A 24,484-nucleotide genomic window follows, 5' to 3' on the forward strand; every position below is an offset into this window, starting at 1 on the left:
CATATCACCGCCACATACACATATACATATATGCCTGCGTATATGCATAACTGTTAATGTCCGTTCATACAAATGATTTGCATGTTACATATGCATGTATGTATATAACACATACCATCTGCTTGCTCAAAAGTTGGCGTCGTCGCCAACTGTCAAGTCAATGTCGACTTTATTATAGTTTTTAGCTGGGCGTCCTTTTTTTGCTTTATTCCCGTTTTTCTTATCCGATTCCCAAGTGAGGCGATCCTCATAAAACTTAATTACAACATGTGGACATTTTACGTTGGCGAGCTTGGCCGGCACCAGTTCGTAGCAATCTGAATTTTTCCACGACATCAGAAACATGAGCTTTCCTGAAGAATCGGTGGCTCCTAGTATTTTCGAAGCAACCAATCCACGCTCAAAACCAAATTTCCCCTCAGTTTCGTCTTTCATTAAAGTTATTCGTTTGTTTTGCCCGTCACGTGTTTTGCCGTTCTCCGACGAAGTTCGCTTTTTAGCCTGTGCTTTGTTCCTCTCCGATTCCTCGAATGCGGCTATAAAATCGGGGCAAGATAGATTTTCGACTGGCTCCCAAGTGTTTTCACTGCGTGGATATCCCTGCCATTTTAACAAGTATTCGGTAACTCCATTTACTATGCGTTTTCCTTCGATGCCTTCAACCACATAATCGGTCATATTTGAGCTTTGAGTTAAATTTAGTAATAACTAATTCTTCGGATATTATAACCATTGGCTTCCCGGCGAATTCTGCTTGGGAACTTTGTGTGCGAACTAGTTCATAATACGCACATAGCTTACCAGCTGGGGTGGCAATACGTTACAGCGATATGGCAACGTCACCAAAAAAGCGCACCACTTTTGAATTTCAAGCAGAATATATAAAAGTTGGAATACAAAATAATTTTTTTTTATAATCCCCTATGGTGGGGCAAAGTATTTGACACGGTACTTGTAAAACTATTGAAATTAGTGAATTCTTGAATATGTGGCCAGCGTTTCCATTTTATGAAATAAACAAAGGAGCATTCGGAAGGCAGCTTCAAATGACCAAATCATTTGCTATCGAAGCATTTTCTGATCACTCTGCCAATATGGGTAAGCTAATCAAATTGACGGCCGACAATTGTGTACTCGTATATATATACATTTATTTATTTGTTCTTAATATGTTCATGTGTTTATAAATGCGAGTACATGCAAATAGATACATATGTACATAAATACAGACACACACATACATACGAACGTACATACATACATATGCTACTCAAAGTTATTTGGGAGATGCAGCGCATTTTCATGTTTATATGAAATTAAAATCAAAATGCAATCGTAATAAGGGCCGACTATTCAAATACATACATACATACAAACAAGTGTATGATAGAACTACAGGCGTATAGAAGTACATACATATGTATGTACAACTAACGTATAAATAAAAATTTTGTTTTAATTTTTTAAATTTGTGTACATAGACATACATACATACATACATGCTTACTTATGTTCCTTTGAAATCAGAATAATAAACATACATACATACATACATAAATATTTACACATGTGCATTAGGATATGTACAATTACTGTACTTACTTGTGTACGCAATACTAAGAAATTTATAATTACTATTAAAAGAATGGTCGCTTATCAATATTTTTACCAATCACTTAGGGAACTACATATGTATATGCATACATTGATATTAATATATGTACATAAATATATACATGTTAAAAGCACTTCGCATGGGACCATAACCAATACATATGTACATATGTATGTATGTATGTACATTTATCGAGTTTTAATTACTGGTGAGCCGAAAAAGTGACTCACTAGAATTTAGTGACTAGAAATCGCAACAAATATTGAACGCAATGCTATCTCAATTCTTGCTCTTTCTTTTCGTTTCTCTTTTTTCTCAGAGCTTTTTCGAAATTGAATTTCACAACGCTCGGCTATAAAAGATGACAGACCAACAAACGGAACTTCAGTCAACAACGACCAAATCAATTGGAAGCGGTACCATTCGCCATCTTACATTGGCTTTGTTCGCTGTATTCCGTAACTAAACTACATTTTCAAACGCAACAAAGTGTGTGCCTTAACTGTTTGCAATGGCGACTATTCAGATGACAAATGAGCAGCTTCATGCGCTAATCGAGGCAGTTCGCACATCCGCGGTCAGCGCAGCCGGTAATGCGGCTGCTGCTGCCGGCAGCGATGCCTCCAAATCAAAGTCAAAGGGCAGCTTCAGCGCCTGCACGCACAGATTTTTCGGTTCTCGCAGTCACGACGACGTCGAGGAGTTCATCACAAACATTGTCACTTACAAGGAGCTGGAAGAGATCAGCGATGAGAACGCTCTTAAGGGCATATCCCTGCTCTTCTACGGCATGGCATCCACCTGGTGGCAGGGTGTCCGCAAGGAGGCAAAATGCTGGAACGACGTCATCGACCTCATCCGCGAACATTTTTCGCCCGCGAAGCCCGCCTACCAAGTGTACATGGAGTTCTTCGAGAAGAAGCAGGAGGACAGCGTTGCCATTGACACATTTGTCGTCGAGAAACGCGCGCTGCTCGCCCAGCTGCCTGAGGGTCGTCACGACGAAGAGACAGAGCTGGATTTCCTGTACGGCCTGCTAAACATCAAATTCCGCAAGCACATTCCCCGCCAAAGCATCGTAACATTCCGCGATCTGCTCGAACAGGGCCGCATCATCGAGCACAACAATCAGGAGGATGAGGCGACTGCAAAGGGTCCGCTACGTGGAGCTCGTCGTGGAGAACGTTGCACCTACTGCAATTTCCGCGGCCACACGTTCGAAAACTGTCGCAAGCGTCGTCAGACGCGGGACGAGCCATCGACGGCGGCGGAGTAAAAGGCGAAACACACACATACACACAATACGGAACGTGACATCATCGGCAACGACAACTACAACTATTAACATCATGCGCAGGGCGCATATCCGAAGCCGACGTCATTTTCTCACCAATACATCAACACTCACTTTGTCGCGCCGGCCACACATGGACATGTTCGAGAGACGAAGGTGACAACAACGAAGAGAAGCAGCACCAGCAGCAAGCTTTAGCGGCTTTTTGGTTAAGTTCATTTTAAACTCTCATTCAGCGCCAAGTGGCGTGCCGGCAAGCAAAGCAGAGATCTAACAACAACAACAAGCACGACATTTCGATGTCGAATCTTCTTCACGCCGCACCTGCGGCTCTTTTTGGCTCTGAACGCCACTCTTGCATTGCTCTTTTGTGATATTTTTCACAAACTTTGGAATTCAAACGGCAAACTTAGTTTGCCGACTCCGAGCGGCAGGCAGTGGAGAGGAGCTTGGCGCACGCATTTCGCCCCCAGGTTAAGTCGTTGCTTTGATGCAGCGCAGCAGAGCAGCGACGCTAGGTCGTGCAGAGCTTTTCACTGTAATTCTTCGGAATCGCAGCTGATTGGTTTTGTGCGGCGAGCGTCGCTGCCTCTGCTGCGTATGCGTCGGTGCAGCGCCTCTGACTGTGATGGGTGTTGCGTGCGCCATTTTCCTCCCCCTTTCCTCGTCGCTCAAACCCCGCTGCCTTGATCTAGTGCCGGCGCAGCGCAGCTGCAGTGCGCACAAGGCGATCAGGCGTAGGGCGTAAAGCTCTGCTGGTTTCGGCCAGCAGAGCTGCGCGTCCGCTTGTCGCCAAGTTCGAATTGCAGCAGCTGCGGCGCTGGTCCTTAATCAATGCGGCAAAACAAAAACACGCTCATGGGAAGCAGCGCAGTCGCTTTTGTGCGGCGCATGTGCCAGGCGCAATTCCACGCTGTGGCCAGTTGGCAGCACTTTGCGGTTCACAGCGGTGTGCTGCAGCGCTGCTGCCACTTGCCCGGCCTGGTGTTGTTCTTTCGGTGCTTGCGTCTGGCGCGACAGCAGCTGCTGCGGCTTGGTCATGGGCAAAACCAAATCTCCTTTTAAGGAGATTCAAACAACCTACGTTGACATTTTTAATGTCTAACTATGTTCGCATACATTGCACTACGATGGCTAAGTTGTCGCCATTCGTGCAATTGGCACGCTAAATTGCCTCCTGTCGGTGGCAGCTCCTTGGAGCTCTACTGTACTTGGCAAGCGTTAGGCACGCCAGCTCTCTCACACACACACACCGGGGCTTCGGATTCGTCGCTGCTCTGTTGCTCCAGCTTGCGGCGACTGTCTCGAAACCCCAACCCACGAAAATCTAGCCTCTTGTGTAGAATCCGTAGGCGCGTAGTGCCATCCATACCTAACATCGGTGTCCATACCATGGTGACCGTCGTCGTGCAGCGTGCGCCAGCACTTTGGAGCATTGGCCATACCTAACGCTGCAACAACGACGGCCCGCGTTCCCCGATGATGTGCGGTGCCAGCTCTTTGGCATTCGCATTCTCATCCAGCTGGGGGCCTATCGATGACCACAAGAGGCTACGATAAGCGTAACAAATCATAAATTGTAAAGACTGAAACCAGAAAACTAAAACCTGAATACAAAAAACCTAAAAACTAATTTTCCTATGTTGTTTAATATGTGGTTACAGGGAGGGAGAGCGGGGATTTTGTTATTTTTTTAGCTTAGCTGCAGCCGAGTCAACGCAGCACATCCAATTACTGCTAAAAGCTTTCCCAGATTATATTATTATGAGCAAAGAAAGGGGAAACCCGACTTAAAAAGGCAAATCAAATAAACTTTCTGATAGATAAACAAATCTCGCCTTATTATTTTGTCAGGCAATGTATTAAAGATTGAAGTAAATTATGGTCAGAACGAGATTTAACTCGTTCGTTTAAAATCTAGATATATAACTCTTATAGAGGAGTAGTTTTTGTATAGAAACAGTACATTACAATTCTTATTAAATTTTGGAAGCAAACAAATTTTGAGCTCAGTTCTGATTGTAACTGAATAAAGTTATTTAAAAACATATCTTAGACTTTACTAGGTTCATATTTTTTAAATTAAAAGAATATTCCTATAGCAATGCTTACAATTATTTTATTTAGCTATAAATATCCACTACCTAAAGCTAAATTTCAGTGCCGCATGCGCTCCACGTTGCGACCACGCTCGAGCAGCTCTCTAAATGTTTTTATCTCATGTCGTGGCATGTGTTCTCTGTACTTTTGCAGCATTAGGCCGTAGACGAAGTCCAGCTCAGTCTCCTCATCGTGCCGCCCGTCCGGCAGCTTGGCGAGCAGAGCGCGTTGCTTGCAAATAAAGGCGTCGATCACTTCCCCCGTCGCCTGCTTCGTTTCGAAGATCTCCATGTAGATTTGATAGGCGGGCTTGGTGGGCGAGAAGTGATCCCGCAGCAGCTGCAATGCATCTTGCCAGGTCTTTACATTGCGCCGCACGCCCTTCCACCACATAATGGCAATACCTTGGAACAGCAGCGTGATACCTTTCAGCGCGTCCTTGTCGCTAATGCCCTCCACCTCCTTGTACGTTTCCACTGACGTTATGAACACCTCAACGGCATCGTGGTCCCGCTGCCCGCTAAATCGGGCTATACAATTGCTGAAGCTGCCTTTTGAGGACGGCTCTGTTTCATCTTTCTGGGGTGCCAAAGATTTGATGGTTTCGATGAGTATGCGAAACTGTTCGTCCGACAACTGCGTCATTTTGCTCGAGCGAGGCTTTGATTCCGACAAGAATAAATAAACAAACGCAGCTGCTTCGCTGCTGCCAACAAATAAACTAAGCAAAAATATGACCGTCTCAAGCTTTTTTCGTTGTGAAATTAAAACAATTTACTCTCTGAGCACACAGAGCGGAAAAAGCTTTCGAACTCGAAAAACCGGCAATTGTTGCATTCGATATTAATACTTTTTAATGTATTTATGTGTGTGTATATGGATATATGTACATATGTAAGTTTCCATACGGGCATTGAGTAATAAATATAGAAATCTATGTGAGTTTGATTTAAAAATTTTCTCAGAATACTGTCGTTAGTTAAATGTACATGTACATATATTGACAAACATATGTACATACATACATAAGCAGTTAGGCGCGGACTTTCTTTCTTATCATGTTTCCTGTACTTTTTATCAGGGAAACAACTGTTAAGGCATGAAAATTTAATTGAAAAATCATGTTTAAACAAATTTTCAACGAAATTGGAGCGAAGTACGTTTTTTCATTTTAGTCAACGATGTGTAAAAGGATATGTGGTCATCTGAGGATCAAAACTTGTACATTTTCAGTCGCAGGCCGCAGGAAAATAGACCGAGTTAAGAACTTGTGATTGAAAATATATAAAATTTGAGATATATTGGTCGTATCCAGGAAATTGTAAATGGACAATCGAAAGTCCTGCTCAGTGCGTTAGGATTGCAAGGACAATTTCAGCTCTGTACTCAAACGGTATCTACATAAATAACATGATGAATCCATTTAATATCATAAGCTTCAATGTAATTTTAGGTATTACGAGTTTTTACAAAAGAAGAACTGTTCCCAGGGCAAAAATACCACTAAATAATTACAACTAAATTACATATATTTAAGAACTTATAGCAGATACTGCCCGTGCATTTAATTTCATAAGAGTTGATAAGCTCAGAATGTTGCCAGCTTATACATATATACATATGTGTGTATGTATGTATATACACTAACCTATAGCTAATTAACTATATCTATTAAATTGCAGCTCTCTTCGTATAATATTAAACCTATGGCTCTTTCATTAAACAAACTTTTAAAGAGCGCAACTGTCATTTCGAAGTCTGATTTCACAAGTCTGCGGAATATAAAACCGGTGGAAATACGAAATCGTTTCAAGTTTTTAGGCGACATCAACAGGTCAACAGGTCCACTTCTTCGACTATTTTGTCCTGTTGGCTCCAAACAAAAACAATATGGCCCAAACCATACAAATGACCAACGAGCAACTGCGTGAGCTCATCGAGACTGTGCGTTCCTCGGCTGTAACTGCAGCTGGAAGTGCTGCTGCCAACTTTGGGAATGCCTCCAACTCAAAGTCAAAGGGCAGCTTCAGCGCCTGCACGCATAGATTTGGTGGTGCTCGTAGTCACGACGAGGTCGAGGAGTTCATCACAAACATTGTCACTTACAAGGAGCTGGAAGGGATCAGCGACGAGAACGCTCTGAAGGGCATATCCCTGCTCTTCTACGGCTTGGCATCCACCTGGTGGCAGGGTGTCCGCAAGGAAGCAAAATGCTGGAACGACGTTATCGACCTTATCCGTGAACACTTCTCGCCCACCAAGCCCGCTCACCAAGTGTACACGGAGTTCTTTGAGGAGAGGCAAGAGGACAACGTTGTCATTGACACTTTTGTGGTCGAGAAACGCGCGCTGGGCGAGCGCCCAGCTGCCTGAGGGCCGTCACAACGAGGAGACAGAGCTGGACTTCCTGTACGGGCTTCTGAACATCAAGTACCGAAAGCACATTGCACGGCAAAGTGTACCAACATTCCGGGATCTACTTGAACAAGGCCGCGTCATCGAGCACAATAATCAGGAGGAAAACCAAGAGAAAACCTCACGAAAACGCCCTCTCCCAGGTATGTATGTAACCATTGGATATAAAATTCCTATTTGGTTTTAATAAAAAAATCCTTGCCCATAGAATGTTGGGATACCGTTAACAATGTTGGCAGAGGCCGTGGCGCAGGTAGGGGCAGGGGCCGGGGCCGTACTAGGAACACTGCCGCACAAGAATCTGAGATCAATAACAACGCTATGGCCGAAGGAATCTGAAACAACAAATTATTTAAATTGTAAACCACTACAAAATCAACAGAAAAAAAAGGAAGACCCCGCTTCGGAAGATGCACATACCTGAAAATTAATTTTATTTAGTTTATATTTATTTAATAAAATAGTAAGTTGCAGAATCGAAATATACAGATGCAATTTTATTATTTGCGTTGCCATCTGGCTCAATAAAGTTGCAAAGAAGTACCTAAATCGCCATATTTATCTTGCTAGCCAGGGCGTCAGCATTGGTATTGGTATCGTCTGGGACTGCGCAGTGCGCAGGGTTGCTGTGCTCCAAAAGTATTGGTATCGGACGGTCGTATTTTTGTTATGCTGTTGTTGTTGTTGTTTAGCAAAAATGGATCAACAACTGCACCGTCTGACGGATCGTCATTACTCGGAAGTAGAGGGCTTGCTACAGGTATAAAAACATCTCCTACAAATTGCATGCATGGCAAATTTAAATGTTTCAATTATTACAACGCCCAACTTTTTGCCCGTTTTCGTCTGCCCACTCACGCGAACGCACCCACTCTCAAAACACCAACACACATATATATGCACATACACATAAAAACACACACAAACATACACACATACGCTTCTCGCCGCAGGCTATGGACATGCCGAGCTCAGACCACGAAGAAATCGAGTCGGAATCGTGCCGACTTAGCCGGTACAATGTGGCCAACCTGTATGAGGGACGTCAGCGTTGCTACACAATGCCGCACGTTCCCCCCGCGCCGCCCTCCACACCAACGCTGTTAACGTCCAGCAGCAACGGCAACGGCAGCAGCACTGGGATCGGCAATTGCACCGCCAACGGGAATGGTAGCTCCAGTTCACCCACCGCCAGCCTGGTGGCCGATAATCAAATCAATCATTTTATCTACGTAAAAAACGGTAAGAACCTGCGTCGTGAATCACGTTGCGTTGACTCGGAGCTTTCCAAACTGTTCAACGTGGTCTCAATCACAAATCGGCTAACGGCCGTCAAGAACCGGACGCACAAACAGCAGCTGGCCGAGCGCGGCATCATAAATGCGTCGCGCACAATTTCCAGGCTGCATGGTGCGACGAAAATCTTTAAGATTCATCGCGATCCCAAGGAATTCCTGCGCGAAACGGACGAGGATTCGGTATCGGCGCCCGAATACGATGAAGAGGAGGAGGACACACGTTTCCGTTTCTTTCGACGGACACGGCACTCACGCCGACACTCGTATACGCGCATGGAGCGTAAATTTGCCCGGTTCGAGCATCACGAGCGCATGGAGACGATCGTGGATAGCTTCGATGCGGCCATGAGTTTTAACGATGCAGATACCTGAGCGGATGCAACAGCTGCCGCAACAGCAACTACATCAGCTGCAGCGGCAGCAACAACAACAACTGTAGCGGCAGCATCCGCATCCGCAGCCGCATCCGCGAGCAACCAACACCACAGGCACGGGCAAGTGGTTCGCCGCCAAGTGCAAACCAATGTGATGAATGTGAATTTCAACTAAATTATTTTTATTACTACTACTATTATTACGATTATGATTACCGATTATCGATTATCGAACTGTTCTCTCCATACATTTAGTTCTTTTGCGCCGATTGCCGTCGCGTCTTGTGGCCAACGCATGTGTCCGATCGCCAGATCCATGTGGGTTAGCCCAAGCGCAGCGCAGGGCGAGCATTTAGTTTTTAGCTTAGTTCTTACGCCTGTGCGGCTCCCCCGTGCACTGTGCTCAGCAGCAACAATAACGACAACAATAATAATAGTAATCAGAACAAAGCCAAGCACAATGTCTAGTATTTGGTTGTTGTTGCCTGAGCGCGTCCATTTGGGAGCCAAACGAACGATTCCAATAAATGCACAAAATAATGTGTTGTATTTGTGAAGATGAAACCGCAATTTTCTTATCGCGCCGCCATTAAACATATCCAATCGGATCTATTTACGAAATTGTTTATATGACAGCGTTACGATGTTGTGATTTCGACTATGCAAGAAAAGCAAAACTACAAAAAACGAACCGTCTTCAAATTCAATTTGTACAAACAAGCTATTTCGAACGACTATATAATAGTGCAATCCTGATTAAAGTTTACCGAATTGATTTAAAAGTCACAATTAAACAATTTCCTAGATATCCTAAAAACATACTTTTTCTTAAAGAAAAATTACCATTACATTACAGGCTTATAGATTCTTTAGTTTTTATAGATGTCTTGAAACGAAAAAGGATCATTCCTCACAAGGAAACTTTCGTAAAATCTGTTTAATCAGGCGCTAAAGAGGCACACAAACATGGATAATACGACAGAAGAGGAGCTAAGGCTATAATAGAACAAGTTCCGTGAACCGATTTAAGCTTTTAAAGCTAAACTATAACATTGTTAATAATAATAACATAATTCTAATTCCTAATTCGAGTAATGTCAATAGGTGTTTATCTAATTAGATTCGCTCCTTGAAGAAATTGGCCATCAGATTCTCTTCGAGTTGGGCGGGATCAGTCACCGGCATCCGGCAGACACGATCATGGCAAATATATACGGTTGTCTTTCCATTGACCATTTTGAATTTTTGCTGGAGTCGCTGGTTGCACGCATCGTCCGGATGCTGCGGGTCACAGTGGACAATTAACATGCCCGGTACATAGAACTTGCGCACAATCTCCACGAAGCGTTTGGTGTCTGGTGAGTCTGGACCCACGACTGCCACCAGGTCCAGCCCATTCTCATGCAGCAGCAGCGCCGACAGCATCTCGGGCAATGCATGACCAAAAGGTGAAACATCTGCAAAGTAATTTAGGAGCTTGGCAGCACGCTTCAAATATGTCCCCTCATCGAAATAGTGCGACAGCAGGGTGAGATTGCGTGCGGCGACGCTGTTGCCACATGGCTCTGCGCCATCATGATCTGGAGTGAGAATATATTATATAATTATATTAAATGTATTAAGTCGAAATAATATGACCCAAGACGAACCTTCCTTGAGTCTAACAATGACATTGGGCGCATTCTGCTGTGAGAAGAAATAGGCGCCATTTTTTTCATCCCAGAAGAGTTTATCCTGTGTCACCTGTAGTTCCTTGGCCCAGTGCAGAGCGCTCATATCCAACGATGCCTTGTAATAGTCCAGCAATCCCTTGACAAGAAAAGCATAATCATCCAGGAAACCCTCGATGCGTGTACTGCATTAATAGATTATTAGCTCTTTAGTGATCCTATAATATTAATGCCAACTTACGGATTCTGCTCCAGCGTGTTATCCTGCACGCCGGCGCCATAACAGGAGCGCAACAGCAACTTTTGCTCCCCATCGTACAGATGTGTGCGCAAAAACTCCACGAGCTGCTTGGCTGTGGCCAAATACGCATCCCGCTTGTCCGTTCCACAGTTGGCAAGCTTTGAGAGACCGGACAGCACCAGGCCATTCCAGCCACATATGATCTTGGTGTCTAAATGAGGCCGCGGACGCTGATCTCTGACTTTGTGAAGAATATCGTTGGCTGTCTCCAGCAATGGGGAGAGTTGTGCCATCTCCATGTTGAAATTCGAGCACGTGTCCTCTTCAGAGCCGCGCACTATCAGAATATTCTTGCCCGTCAGGTGGCCGTGCGGATCACTGCCAGGTGGCACATTGCCCGCCGGCTTCATGCCATAGTGAAAACAATAAATTTCAAAGACACGCGCCGGACTGACATCATTAAAGCGCGCTTGCTGCGCTTCGAAGGCCTTCTTCACTTCATCCCAGGTCCAGGCATAGAACGCACCCTCCACCTTTACGGTGTCCTCATGCGTAGGCAAGGAGTCGGCATCCTCTCCAGCGTAAAAGCCGCCCGCCGGGTGACGCAGGTCTTTAATCAAGTATTCGTAAATTCGATCCGCATAGCCCAGGAACTCCTTGCTGCGTGTTAGCTTGTAGGCATTGGCATACGCCGCCATCAGCTGGCCCTGATCATACAGCATTTTCTCGAAGTGGACATTATGCCAGTCTCGCGTGGTCGCATAACGAGCGAATCCACCAAAAATGTGGTCATTAATGCCACCGCGTCCAATATGATCCAAAGTTTGCAGCACCATGTCCAGCACGTCCACATCCTTGCTGACCAAATAGGCGTGAAACAGAAAATTGAGACGCGGCACTTCCGGAAACTTGGGCTCACGGCCAAAGCCGGCGTGCTCCTGATCGAAGCGCTGCTTGTGCACCGTCAGCGCCTCCGCAAGCTTTGCATCAGCGCTGCCAGGCTCAAAGGCGGCTTCGCCGTCGGTTCCAGCATTCTGATTGGTTCGCATGGCCTCCATCAGCGTGCTTCCCGCTTTCTTGAGTGATGTGCGATCCGTTTGCCACTTCTTGGCTATGGACTCCAGCACCATAGTGAACGAGGGCATGCCATAACTGCGCCAATAAGCGGAGAAGCCATTAGAAACTAGGTGTTCATTTTGAATATGGAATGTTTTATGCCTTACCGCGCCTTGGGCGGAAAATAAGTGCCAGCTGCGAGGGGTGCTAGATCGGGCGTAAGCCAAACGCTCATGGGCCAGCCGCCGCTGCCCTTGGACATGAGCAGAAACTGCATATAGACCTTGTCAATATCGGGTCGCTCCTCTCGGTCCACCTTGATGTTTACAAAATGTTTGTTCATCACGGCTGCCGTGTCGGCGTCCTCGAACGATTCGTGCTCCATGACATGGCACCAATGGCACGTCGAGTAGCCCACAGACAGGAAAATCAACTTATTCTCGGTACGCGCACGCTCAAATGCCTCCTCACACCAGGGATACCTGAAAAGAAGGGTCCAAGCCTGTGAGTTGGCAGCTTACTTTATTCTCTTTTGGGTATACTCACCAGTCGACGGGATTGTGCGCATGCTGTAGCAAATATGGCGACTTGGAGGCTGCCAATCGGTTAACGTGCTTAGGCGACTGCGCCTTTGTCTCGCCACCCGTAGCCATGCCACGAAACAGGTGCTGCTGCGTCTGTGCTATTGATGCTCTGCTACGGTTTAGTAATTGTCTTTGGCATCAAATTGGAGTTAACAATTGTGATTAATGCCAAATATGATTAGAACTTACTCGTCTATCAGCCAACTACGCTGTAATTGTTTTTGAGGCGCTGTAAATGCGAAAGCGCTTCTTATCCAGGTTTGGCAGAGTGTTTTGCCTCTAAACATAGCAATTTACTTGATAATGCTTAATGGAAAGGGCATTCCATCAGCTGACTGAATTGATAAGCAATGTAAGTTATCGATTACACACGATTACTAAATAGTTAAAACTAAACACAGATCAATGCTTGCCCCATCTATGATTGTTTCCTATTTTAAGACGCCGAATTTGCTAACACTAATTATAATTACTTATAACTATTTGCAAATGGAAAATTTCCAATTAGATTATCGATTTTATCGATACTACTCGATACTTTTTGCGATAGTTATGTTTAACATACGATATTTGTAAGCAATAACAGGTGTTGTGCAGTAGTGGCAACGCCAAGGTATTGCCAGACAGCGCTGTTGTACGACTTTTAGCGCGCCAGCCTTTTAAAAACATTTTGAAAACTTATATTTTAAAATATTTATTAATGCATACAGTTTATCTTTGCTTTTGATAATTATGTAAAAAATTGCTTACACATATGCGGTTGATATATAGTTTAACCTACAAGCTAATTGAAAATCACAAATGAACATAAAATATTTATACATTATAGTGTGTGTGTGTGTGGTTGAATTTTAAGCACATGTTTAAGTTAATACACACAATACCCCGACCGGCGACTACAGAGGCAGCGCTCAATTCTCGCAAACCACTCTCAACTTTGAGTTGACAGCACGGAAAATTGAGTGAGAGCTAAAAGCTTTAGCAATCGCTTTGGACTAGCGCATCGCTGAGGGCGCCCAGCTGCTCCTCGCTGCCCTTAATCCTGTCGGACAGGTCGCGTGCGTCGGCAATGAGTTTGGCCTTCATATTGATAAAATAATCATAGTCGGCGCACAGGTCGGCGCTGAGATGTTTGCCAAAGAGCTTGGCAATGCTGCTGCCACGCCTGTCAAAGTCCGCTTTGAGGCGCTGCGCCTCCTCCAGTTGCTCATAGAGGCGATCGCGTTTGGCTTCCAGCGTACTCTGTATAAATGGAGAAAAAAAGTTAGTTAAAAGAGTTTTGGTTAAAATGTAGTGCAATTTGTTTACCTTCTCCTGCTGGCTGCTGGGCGCACGCACCTCTAGACTGCATTCGGTTTGGGAAAGGCGCTCCGACAGCGACAGCAACAGGCTGGTTATGTGACCCACATCATCGATGTAGGTGCGGAACTTGGACGCTTCGCTGGGACGCACCTTCTCCGTTAATTTGGCCAGCAAATCTAGGCCCAGTTTATCATTGATGGTGCACTCGTCGACAATGGTTTGCTGCTCGCGCTTTAGTGCGCCAATTTTTTGGTTCAACTGCTTGATCAGCTCATCCTGCAAAGGGATTGGCATTAGGTTTGAATGTTAAGCAGCCTCGACTGGCCAGGGCCTTTACTTACCAGCTTCTGTTTGATTACATTCGTGCACTCCGCATCGCCTGTGTCGTCTGCCAGCTGCAGCTCCACGCTGACCCGCTGGAGTTCCGCTGTCGCCATCAGCGTCGTTGTGGCGCTGGCTCCTTTCATGCGCATCAGCGTCGTAGTGCCCACATCTCGCTTGGACGGACGCAGCTGCACATTTGGATTGTACAAATTGTTGACGTACTGCGTCGTCGGCTTGTAGCTTTTTGGTGTCAATATTTCGATGAGCTTGTCGTTGGGCGCCAGCTGCTTGATCAGCTCCAGGGCCAGATTCTCGTATTCCAGTTCAATGGCCTGACGCTGGCGTGGCTGCAGCGTCGTGCGCGTCTGCTGCTCCTCGCGCGTCGCCACCAGTTCATTGTCCAGCAAATCCTCTGTCTGGCATGCCATGTCCGCGGTGCTGGGCGTAGGATTAACAATAAGCACCAATTCGCTGCGCTGCATCAGCTTAAGACTATCCGTGTTGGCATCCATGGGTGAGCCTGGCTGGGATTCAGTTTCCAGCTCCGCCAACTGCTCCTGGCTAGGCGGTGGGCTGGGCGGCGGTTCTGTGGTCGGTGGTGCCTCTGTGCTGCTGGCACTCAGCGGCTTGGCATAGCTGCCCAGCAGTCCGGAGTCGCACAGGTGCGCTGACATCAGCTGCGATTGCAGCTGCGTGATCTTCTCGATGTTCTCGCGCAGCGACTCCTGTCGATTCACGGGCGGCGGCGGCGGCGGCGCCGCCTTTGGGAGTGTCGCTGTCGTCGTTGTGCTAATTAGTTCGGCGCGAAAGATGTGCGCCTCGGGATTGCCATTGATATTGTTTTTCACATTCACTGGACTGCACTCCAGGGAGCTGTTGCTCAGGCTGCAATCGGAGTTGGCCGGCGAGAGCAGCGGCGGTGTTCCTGGCAGCGACACCTCCTCCACCGTCGTCTCGAGGTCATGGACGGCTTGCTTTAGATCGACATGTGACTGGGACATGAACTGCGTGGGATCGTTCGCCGGCTGCTGCTGCTTCACATCGTACGACTGAGATCGCGTAAAATGCGGCGCTGGCGATCTGCTGTTGCCGTAGGCGTGGCCCAGCGCAGGCGATGAGTAGCGTTGTTGCAGCTGCTGCGGCTGCGGCTGTTGCGGCTGCGGCTGCTGCGGCGCCTGTCCATAGATCATGGCGTAGGCCGTATTATTGCCAACACCTGCAGCTGTGGGCGTGGCATTCGTTGGCGATTTCGTTGCGAGGTTATTATTGGAGCCATAGCGCAGAGCGACAACATCCCCGGGCGAGCTGGGCGGCGGCGGCGGCTTGACCGGCTGCTGTTGCAGCTTCACGCCCAGCGGCAGCACATCCGGCAAATTGTTGGGCAACTTCAGTTTGCCAGCACCGACCGCATAGCTGGGCTTGTTGTGCGCCACCAGATCCTCGTTGGAGGTGAGCGTTAGCTTATAAATGCCATGGTCCGGATCCGTGTTGTTCAGCTTTTCCAGGCTCTGACGCGGCAGATACGAGGCCTTTGAGTTGGATCTGCAAGCAAAGAATGGGTTTTATTTAAATAAATTTATACAGATTAAATTTACTCAGAATTAAAAGTTGTTGAAAGAATCTTTTTTATTTTATTTGTATAAATTTGAAATTCTTCCTTAAGAACTTAAAGAAATTTAAAGTATATTTGAGGGTAGGCTTAACATATTTAACAAACAAAGAGAAAATGCAGCTAAAATGTTTTTTCCGCTTAACTTCAATATTTTGCACTCGACTGCAACTGGAGATGTTGGGAAATTTTCGTGGCAAACTTCTGTCACGTGTACGAAGCTAATAAGCATATGAAATTGCCTTTGGCCCAACCCAACAAAATGTCTAGCAAATGTCAATCGTTAGTTTGAGGCAGCCTAAGATAGTCTGAGGCAGCTTGGCAGGGGTGGGCGACAGGTCATCGGCTGCGGGTCATCGGCTGCTCACGCAGGCCACGATTTGGCAGTCTCGTTTGAGCGTTGCGCGACCAAACATTATGCAAATCTGAAACGGGCTGCTAATTGAGTCCTCGACGGCATCAACTACACATCTCGCCAGCTCATCATCATCGCAGCACCCACATGGCGAAAGTGGCTGCTCCGAAAAACAATACAAAAAATAATAAAAAGCAGCCGAAAAATTATTCTGTGCACGATGCGCGGCGACAACATTTTGTGTTTTTATTTTCTGTACGGGTATTAAAACAGTTTGCCAGAGACAAAACAAAAACGAAAGTGAAATGTTTACAGTGCAATTATAAAGAGTTTTATGTTTCAGATTTCAGTTTTCAGTTTTCAGCTTTGAAGAGTTCAGTCTTCAGTCAAAGTCGAGCCTCAGTTTTGTGTGCAGCGAGCCAAAGAGCGTAAGAGCCAAAGAGGAGGCATGCGGGGTGAGGGCGGGGGCGACGGATGTTGTCGACAACTTTCAAAAAGTGCTAAACTAATTTTAACCATTTTTTTCGTTTTTTTTTGCCGTGTTTTTTTTAACAAGCGCAATTTGCGGCTTGGCCACCCCCGGAATGGGACAAAAGGTGTTGCTCTAACGGTAAAACGCTGGCCAAAATGTGCCTAAAAGCAACATATATATAAATATATATTTATATATATATATATATATGTACATATTTGAGTATTTCTGAACTTGTATAGTCAAAAGAAAGCCGACGTAGAAATGCTGACAAGTTGCACATTTACATAAATTAAGAGCAAAAAAAAAAGAAACAAAAAACTAAATACATTTTGGCCGCTTACATCACCCAAAAACAGCTGTAGCCAATGTATCTGTATCTCTAGCTGGCTGTATTTGTATCTGTATCTCTCAATTGGCTGGCATTTGCATAAGCGACCCTTTTGTCTAGTTCCCAACGCCTCACATTTGATTATAGCCGACAAAACGCAGCTTCTTCACTTTCTTCGGGCGCAGGCATCCGTCAGATACATTAGCTGCTTGTAGCCGCTTGTAGATGTATCTGCTGCTGATAGCTGTCCACTTGTTGCTTCTCTTAATCACTTCCGTTCGCCGTTGCCTGCCAGTTGAGTAATATGCAACACCATGCCAGTGTGTGTGTGTGTGTGTGTTGCCAATTTTGCCATGTTTATTGTTTGGCTTTTAGCTTTTAGCGTACAAGCCACAAAGCGTTTCATTTGCATATTATGGAATTTGCATATTACAGCAGCGACAGAATGTCTGCCAAATATTAAGAGATACCCCACCCAATCCACGCAACCCACCTGAGTTTATCTTGTTTGGCAGGAAAAGTGTTGATTGACAACCTAAGCTCAGCATTTACTTTGTGTGCTCCTCTCTCTTTGCTTTTCTCTATTCCTATCTAAATTAAATATTGTGCCTCAAATTATAATCTTAAACTCAGGTTTACACTGGTTTTACTTGCACTTGACATTTTGATGCTCTGATAAGTCTATTTGTCATCAAACACCCGCCTGTTGGACAAGCCCCCCGCCTGGTAATATAAACAAAAATAGCTCTGAGTAAATCTTATAGCAAGTACAACAATCACATAGGAAGCTACAATGAGGAAATGTGACTACACTGAGCTAAAAAACTGATTAAAATTAACTATAAAATCTTATCGAAGTCAAGCAATTGTAGATATAGATTTATGACTATATTTTGTCTAACTAGCAACAATATTTTGCTTGAGTTTTAATTCTTGATGTGAGATAGAAATTTTATTGAAATTATAATTGTTGAAATTTTAATTATTTTCCTAATTGAATTATTTTTTATATTTTCATATTATTAAATTTATGTTATTTGTTTGTCTAAGCTATAAATGAGAAAAGGTATAAAGAGGAAGGAATTAGCCAAGTTTATTTGAAGCTTCTGCGAAAAGTTCAAGTAAATTTACAATTTTATAGCACTAAAAGCTTGAAAGATCGAACAAAGTAAGTTCTTTGTGCTGTTCGCTGAATCAATTGATTATTTCTCTACGCTATAAAAGTGCTTAAGTTGCCATAAAATAAATAGACTATGACTTATTTAATAATAGACGAAATTTACAATAGAACAATTGTTCCTCATTGATAAGCAGAACAAACAAAGGCTCCTCTAAAGAACTGCTTCGTAATCAGTTAGAGAGTACGTATAGGAAATGCTTAAAAATTCCATTGAAAAATGATCCATTTTAGTGCCAATTAAACGTAAAGTTTCTTTAATTAATCAAGTTTCAAAGCTAAATAAAAAAAAGTTTCTTTAAGCAAATATTCATTTAGCTACTTTAATGTCAATTACTGAATTGGAGCAACATCTAGAGATCAAAACAGTTCAAATGCTGCGCAGATCTTGGGCAATAGCTGACATAACACCCTCTTCTGTTGTTTGTGATACAAATGAGGGGAAAATTACACCCGCAATGCTAAGTAGTTGGATTATAATAGCCAGATTTATGGCAAATTATTGTTTTATTCGGTTTTGTTTTCGGCTGCTTTGAATGAGTCTTTAAATGTTGTATAAGACGCGTAATGCGCTGAGGCATTTCATTGAAAATGCTTAAAAGCCAAATAAATGCCGAATAGACTAAAGAAAGGGCCCAAATGAAATGCTTGGCTGACTTGGAATCGGACTTGGACACGGACTTGGACTGGGACTGAGACTTTGACTGGGAGTCTCCAACTCTTACTCAGACTGTGTCCGAGAGTCTGGTCAATAACATTTCCATTTCCATACAATTAACGCATTTTTTTATGGCTGCTATTTTATTTTATTTTATTTGTTTATTTTTTTGCCATGTTTGGGGCGCTGGTTATGTGATGCAAATTATGAATACCATAGAGCAGATTTTGATAAATTGCTTGGCCTTTTGTTTTGCTAGTCGCGAGTTGCATAAGATACGCTCGTTCGATAGATAGATACGCTATTTTGATGATGATGATGGGTAGTTATGTTAGCTGGCAGGGGCGCTGATTGCCCCCACCCGCTCCTGCTGCTGCTGCTCCTGCTGCTGCTGCTCTTGTGGGGGGTTCAGTGTCCAAAATGGCAACGCATGAAGATTGGCGAGTCACTGTCAACGGGCAGTCGCCCGGTGCCTGCCGCCTGACACCTGCCGCCTGCTGTTGCAAGTTCCAGTTGCAAGTTGAGTCTGGGTGCTTGTGGTCAGTGGCCTCTGCGTGGCGCGTTGCGCGTTGCGTATGCAACGTTTGGCGCCGTTGCACTATAATTTTTGATCAGCAATATAACGAGCTGGTTGCCGCTGACTAGTTTTCTTTGATAGTAAAAGTATTTTATTTAAATATGCCGACGACGACGACGGCGACGACGCCGGCGACGCATGGAAATCACGTTTTTAACATCTCGTCTTAACATTGAGCCAAAAAAGCAAAAAAAAAAAGAAGGCGAACAAATGTTCGCTGATGTTGTTGCTGTTGAAAACATAAACATCTCACAAGCTGAGCCGAAAAAAAAACCGGATTGAATGCGTCGCACACATTTTCACTTGCCGCAAAATGACGTCAAGTCCAACATAAACAGATGGCCAACAGTCGCAGTCGCTGTCGCAGTCGCAGTCGCAGTCGCCGTCGCCGTCGACGTCGCAGTCGCCACTTTCTTCTTTCGGCGGGGCATGAAATTGCACTGAGGTCAGAGCAGCGTACGGGGGGGATCGAGAGGTCAGGCACGCATTCAGGCGGCAGAAGACATCTCCACTGCACACACGCACATGCCACACACCAGAACAAATTGCAGCGGCAACAGCGGCGGCAGCGGCAGCGGCAGCTCGCTCTTCAAATGAGCTCGAGACTCAACTGTCGTAAGACTCTGGTATTTAGGCGTTTATTTTTTTGTACAACTGCCAGCAACGCATCAAACTATGGCATAAATTTCTCTTGGAAAAATTACTGTAAAATACCAACGAAAAAAACAACAAAAAAAAAACAACAACACGGAAAAGCAAGGCAAAAAGTAAAGTAAAGTAAAGAAAAGCAAAGACAAGGCAAGAAAAGAAAAGAAAAGTTCTCTCTTCATATTGAAAGTGGACGTTGCAGCATCTGCGGCTGCCAGCAACACTTGAAAGATTCGTCTCTGCGTGCCGCACAGTGGTAGAGATTATTAAATATATATGTATATACAATAAATCTCAGTTCGCCAAGTATTAATTTTCCCATTTAAGCCATAAACTTGGACTTTGAAAATGATCTAAAAGGACTTTATACTTAATACCGCAACCATTTGAGAATTACAAGCTCAAACTGTTTTCTATGCTAAACCATAACCGTTTGGGAATTATAAGCATAAACTGTTCTTTATTTAAACCAATTTGAAATTTGTTTCATTTTTTTTTCATAGGTTAGGCTTTAACTACTTCTGTGAGCAAGGTGCTCCTAAATCCACCTGGAATCTTGCTCGAATCTTTGGTATTTAATTCGTGCACCACTGTGCACTCGGTGGCTGCTTCTTTTAAGCCTAACAATCGTTGGCCAGACGTTTCGTGGGCTGTTTTCATTTCTAATGCGGTTGTTGTTGATGTTGTTGCTGCTGCTGTTGCTGCTGCTGCTGCTGCTGCTGCTGTTGATGTTGTTATCGTTGCTGTTGCTGTCGTTCAGCAATAATTATGATCCATTAATTCTGGCGGCGGGCGGCGCCTTGTGCAATATTTTTAATGTCAAATCGATTTAATGGCGCTTCTCGCTTGAGGGCTCTGCCCAAAATAGACAACTTGGGAAATGCAGCCGAAGCAGCAACAGCAGCAGCTATTGAAAGTGTCGAAAGTGGCTGCAACAAGACTTGAACCGAGCTTCAGTCTGAGAGTCTGCAACTCTGTAGCTGGGTAATTAACTTGTGAGCTAAACGGCCAAGTCATAATAATTATATGAGAGACAACAAGGCAAAGACAAGCAGCTGCGGGCCCCCAGAACAAAAGCGGCAGCCGCTTAAATCAGTGGACTGTGGCCTGGACATGTGCGCACTCAGCTACAACAAAGCCAAGATCGTAAAAATGTTAGAAGTGCCACAGCAAAAGCCCCCGCCCCACCTGTAAGCCAACTAAACTAGCCATAAGCCAGGCAGAGACCGCCTATTGTTCACCCTTTCGCGCTGCGGGTCTTTTGTTTTGGGCCAAGTTGTTGTTGTCGTTGTTGCTGTTGTTGTTGTTGCTGATCATGTGAAGTGAATGATCATGTCTTGTGTCTTGTGTCTTGTTGCAAATATCCGCGACACATCTGCCAATGACATTTTCACTCGCAGCTAACAAAAAAAAAAACAACAACAGCGCATTTGGCCCGCGGGCGCATGCGCAACACGTCCGACATGGATCAGTCGCACTAACCGGAGTCGAAGACGGAGTCGCAGTCGCAGTCGGAGACGGAGACGGAGTCGGAGACGCCAGCAGCTAGCAGCTCTTTGAGCCATTTGCGTTTTAGACATTACACAAAAGCTGCTGGCGAATGCCAAAGTGTTGCCGCCGTTTGAGTAGGAACTGCCCTGAATACGGATTTCGCATTGTTTTTTCTTTTATTTCGTTTTTGCTGCTAATTTGTGCGCTTAGCTTTTGGTTTTTTTCTCTTTGCGAAATGCGTCAAGTGCACGAAGTATTCAAGGTAGTTAGAGGAGTGTCGGGAATTGGTAAGAGTGTGAAGCGCAGCGCTGATTTACTTGTTGGTCATATCACAGCTCGAAGATCCGGGCTTGTCAAAAACTGCGTAAAAGCAGAAGCAGCAAAACACTTTAAACAAGCGGCTGATAACCAAAATAACTTTCATATAACTAGCAAAAATATTCCAAGCAAAAAATATAGATGCACATTATTAAATATATTCGTGTTGGGAATATACTTTATAATGGTTTAAGAATAAAATATTACACAGTTACCCATTGAAAATGGGTGAAAGGGTATACAGGTTCTGGACAAATGCATTTAAGACCCAAATGGTTGCATCTACGACAACAGCCGATCTGATTGAGACATTTCCATCTATCTGTCAGCATCTGTTTGTCTGTTTTAACACGTTGAACTCAAAGACTTGAAATTTACAATGTAGGTTCGACCAGAGACAGTCTCTCGCACAGTGAACACAAATCTAGAATTATTAAATTTGCAGAATATATCAATTCATTTATCCCAAATGTAGAAATGTTGAAAATGTATAAGCTTGGCTTTGGTGTTTACACGCTTCCTAATGCCATGTATAAGCCCTGAAAATTTTACAAAGATCGGGTAGTTGACACCGAAGTTATTGTGAAATGTATTTCCTATAGTATCACACTGCGACTTATTTACTTATTTTTAAAGTATTTAAGAAGTTTTTGCTAAAGCTATTAATGGAAAACCTCAACAATTCTGATTATTCTCACAATTTAAAGATTTTTTTTCAGCTAAAATATTTATATATAATTAAAAAATTGAACAAAATTAAATCATATGACAGTTTCTATTGAACATTGATAAAATGAAATAATTCCCAACTGTATAGAGAGTGGTTTTTAATATATTGATTAATTATATTGATTGACTGTTTAAGTACTTTGACTTATGACATCTTTATTACCCCTCTCTAGCGCCGTAATGCCATTGCATCGAGAGTTGAATCTCTTTATTAACTGTCAGGAGAACTTGTTTCCGAAGTAAATAAGAAACCTTTTCGTTTAACAAATTCTAATATGATGATATGATATTAGTCTCTGCCTATCAGTTATTTATGATATTGCACTCTGTTATTAAGTTGTCGATGCTGGAATCTAAAATTAATCGCCTCATCAGCCTTCATTAGCTGTTGATTGCAAATTTCTGGCTGCAATAACAAAACAGAACTCATATATGATATCATATGGCAGCTATGATAGATACAAACAGAACGGAACTGCAGCAAATGTGGTGTTAAATCGATGTGTAAAAGGTTCGTGAGCTCATCAGTGAAACATGTCAGCAACAGGCACTAAAATAAGTTAAACGGAAAGCAAACAGAAAAAAACAATATATATATATATATACAAAGTCAGGCAATTACAACAATCAAGAGCAACAATAACAACAACAATAACAACAACGATCATCATGGACATTTATATATTTCAACACGCGGCGACGCATGATCGACGACGGTCGTGTCAACTGCAGATACCAGATGCAGATACAGATACAAATTACAGCTACACATTGTAGATACATACATATATAGCATATATGCCGCAGATGGAGTACCGGCAGTACAACTGTGCAAAAGTACATTCCTGTACTTTTTTACTTTGTTCGTTTTTTTGGAATGAAAGTGAGAGATTGATGGATGGTCCGGCAAGTTTATGTATTTATATGCGTCAGTTAATTGCCGTTGTTGTCGCTGCTGTTGCTGTTGTTATTTTTATTTTTATTTTAGTTGCCAGTTTGACCTTTAGCATATTAATGATGTGGTCCAACTATAACAAGAGCTTCAACAACAACAACAACAACAATCGCTTGCATTGTTTCTATTCTGGGCCAGACGCGCCCAGAACAGAGCAAAACATTTAAGATACACAATAGATTCAGATAGTTATGCGAGCTATACATAGTTATTGATGTAGCGTAAATCAATCAAGGTTAATGCCGCAGACTCCCATAGATAGACACTGTACTGTACATTGCTTAATTAATGGCCAGCAATAACAAACGCTATCGATATCGAACCAAAAATTTGCATCAGTTTGCAATTATTTATGCAAATCAAAGCGCCCAGTGTGAAGCTCACAAAAGAAGTAGAGGCAGGGGCAGGCAAAAAAAACCCAGTTGGCAATTTGAAAGAGAAAAAAATAAGAATTCTCACGCTGCCGAACAGCGAACAGTTCGAAGACCAAGTCCAAGTTTTAATTCAAAGTCGCGGCTATCGATAGCAATGCTCGATTGATCGATTTCCGATCTAGCCCTAGAGTCAGGCATTGCCCCCTGTCTCTGTCTGTCTGTCTGTCTGTCTGTTTGTTGGTTCTGTTGCTGTTGATGTTGTGTCAACATTGGGCTGTGCCTCGGTGTAGTTCACTTGGTGACTGGGGCTGCACTCCAGTTGTTTTCTATGTCACGCGCTCCACAACCCAAAAGCAAACAATAACAAAGCGTAGCGAATGAACGAATGTTGGAAGCAGAAGCAAAGCTCCAAGCATGACTCCTCGCCCGGATTGGATTGGAGTAACGAGTTCGTAACTATTCGTATTTGCACTCATCAAATGTTAACTGGACAGCTGACGTCACAAGGCCAGCACTT

The 24,484-nt window shown here is 44.0% G+C and overlaps 5 protein-coding genes and 1 pseudogene across 11 annotated transcripts in view; 3 read left to right on the forward strand and 3 right to left on the reverse strand.

The window, feature by feature from the left end:
• The first annotated feature begins 1,993 nt into the window (after window positions 1–1,993).
• Window positions 1,994–4,542, forward strand: LOC135432272 (activity-regulated cytoskeleton associated protein 1-like). Its single transcript, XM_064687873.1, has one exon. The coding sequence runs from the start codon at window positions 2,127–2,129 to the stop codon at window positions 2,889–2,891; it is 765 nt and encodes a 254-aa protein (XP_064543943.1). The 5' UTR covers window positions 1,994–2,126; the 3' UTR covers window positions 2,892–4,542.
• A 466-nt stretch (window positions 4,543–5,008) lies between these two features.
• Arc2 (Activity-regulated cytoskeleton associated protein 2) lies at window positions 5,009–5,880 on the reverse strand. Its single transcript, XM_064687875.1, has one exon. The coding sequence runs from the start codon at window positions 5,652–5,654 to the stop codon at window positions 5,067–5,069; it is 588 nt and encodes a 195-aa protein (XP_064543945.1). The 5' UTR covers window positions 5,655–5,880; the 3' UTR covers window positions 5,009–5,066.
• Window positions 5,881–6,069: 189 nt separating this feature from the next.
• Window positions 6,070–7,844, forward strand: LOC135432274 (activity-regulated cytoskeleton associated protein 1-like; annotated as a pseudogene).
• A 179-nt stretch (window positions 7,845–8,023) lies between these two features.
• LOC135432275 (uncharacterized) lies at window positions 8,024–9,913 on the forward strand. Its single transcript, XM_064687874.1, has 2 exons — window positions 8,024–8,184; window positions 8,378–9,913. The coding sequence occupies exons 1-2, from the start codon at window positions 8,122–8,124 to the stop codon at window positions 9,092–9,094; spliced, it is 780 nt and encodes a 259-aa protein (XP_064543944.1). The 5' UTR covers window positions 8,024–8,121; the 3' UTR covers window positions 9,095–9,913.
• An 89-nt stretch (window positions 9,914–10,002) lies between these two features.
• LOC135431857 (spermatogenesis-associated protein 20) lies at window positions 10,003–12,997 on the reverse strand. Of its 3 annotated transcripts, none has more exons than XM_064687199.1 (6): window positions 12,837–12,997; window positions 12,610–12,777; window positions 12,231–12,545; window positions 11,008–12,159; window positions 10,746–10,951; window positions 10,003–10,676 (listed from the first exon to the last, which is right to left on the reverse strand). In XM_064687199.1, exons 1-6 carry the CDS (start codon window positions 12,932–12,934, stop codon window positions 10,213–10,215), a joined length of 2,403 nt encoding a protein of 800 aa, XP_064543269.1. In that variant the 5' UTR covers window positions 12,935–12,997; the 3' UTR covers window positions 10,003–10,212. The 3 variants fall into 3 exon arrangements, with proteins under 3 accessions (XP_064543269.1, XP_064543270.1, XP_064543271.1); XM_064687200.1 differs by having other exon boundaries at window positions 12,610–12,759; window positions 12,837–12,991; XM_064687201.1 differs by having other exon boundaries at window positions 12,610–12,756; window positions 12,837–12,986.
• A 328-nt stretch (window positions 12,998–13,325) lies between these two features.
• Shrm (Shroom) overlaps window positions 13,326–24,484 on the reverse strand; it is a 69,409-nt gene continuing 58,250 nt past the window's right edge. For all 5 annotated transcript variants that reach the window (XM_064687658.1, XM_064687655.1, XM_064687659.1 and 2 more), the window contains 3 exons: window positions 14,291–15,815; window positions 13,956–14,225; window positions 13,326–13,889 (listed from right to left, as the gene is read on the reverse strand). In XM_064687658.1, the coding sequence (XP_064543728.1) occupies window positions 13,626–13,889; window positions 13,956–14,225; window positions 14,291–15,815 (2,059 nt within the window). In that variant the 3' untranslated portion in view covers window positions 13,326–13,625. The remainder of the gene's footprint in view (window positions 13,890–13,955; window positions 14,226–14,290; window positions 15,816–24,484) is intronic.

This window comes from Drosophila montana, unplaced genomic scaffold (genome assembly GCF_035044405.1).
Source record: "Drosophila montana isolate Dmon_TW-CO22-7 unplaced genomic scaffold, ASM3504440v1 contig_3200_1, whole genome shotgun sequence".
Taxonomy (NCBI): domain Eukaryota; kingdom Metazoa; phylum Arthropoda; class Insecta; order Diptera; family Drosophilidae; genus Drosophila; species Drosophila montana.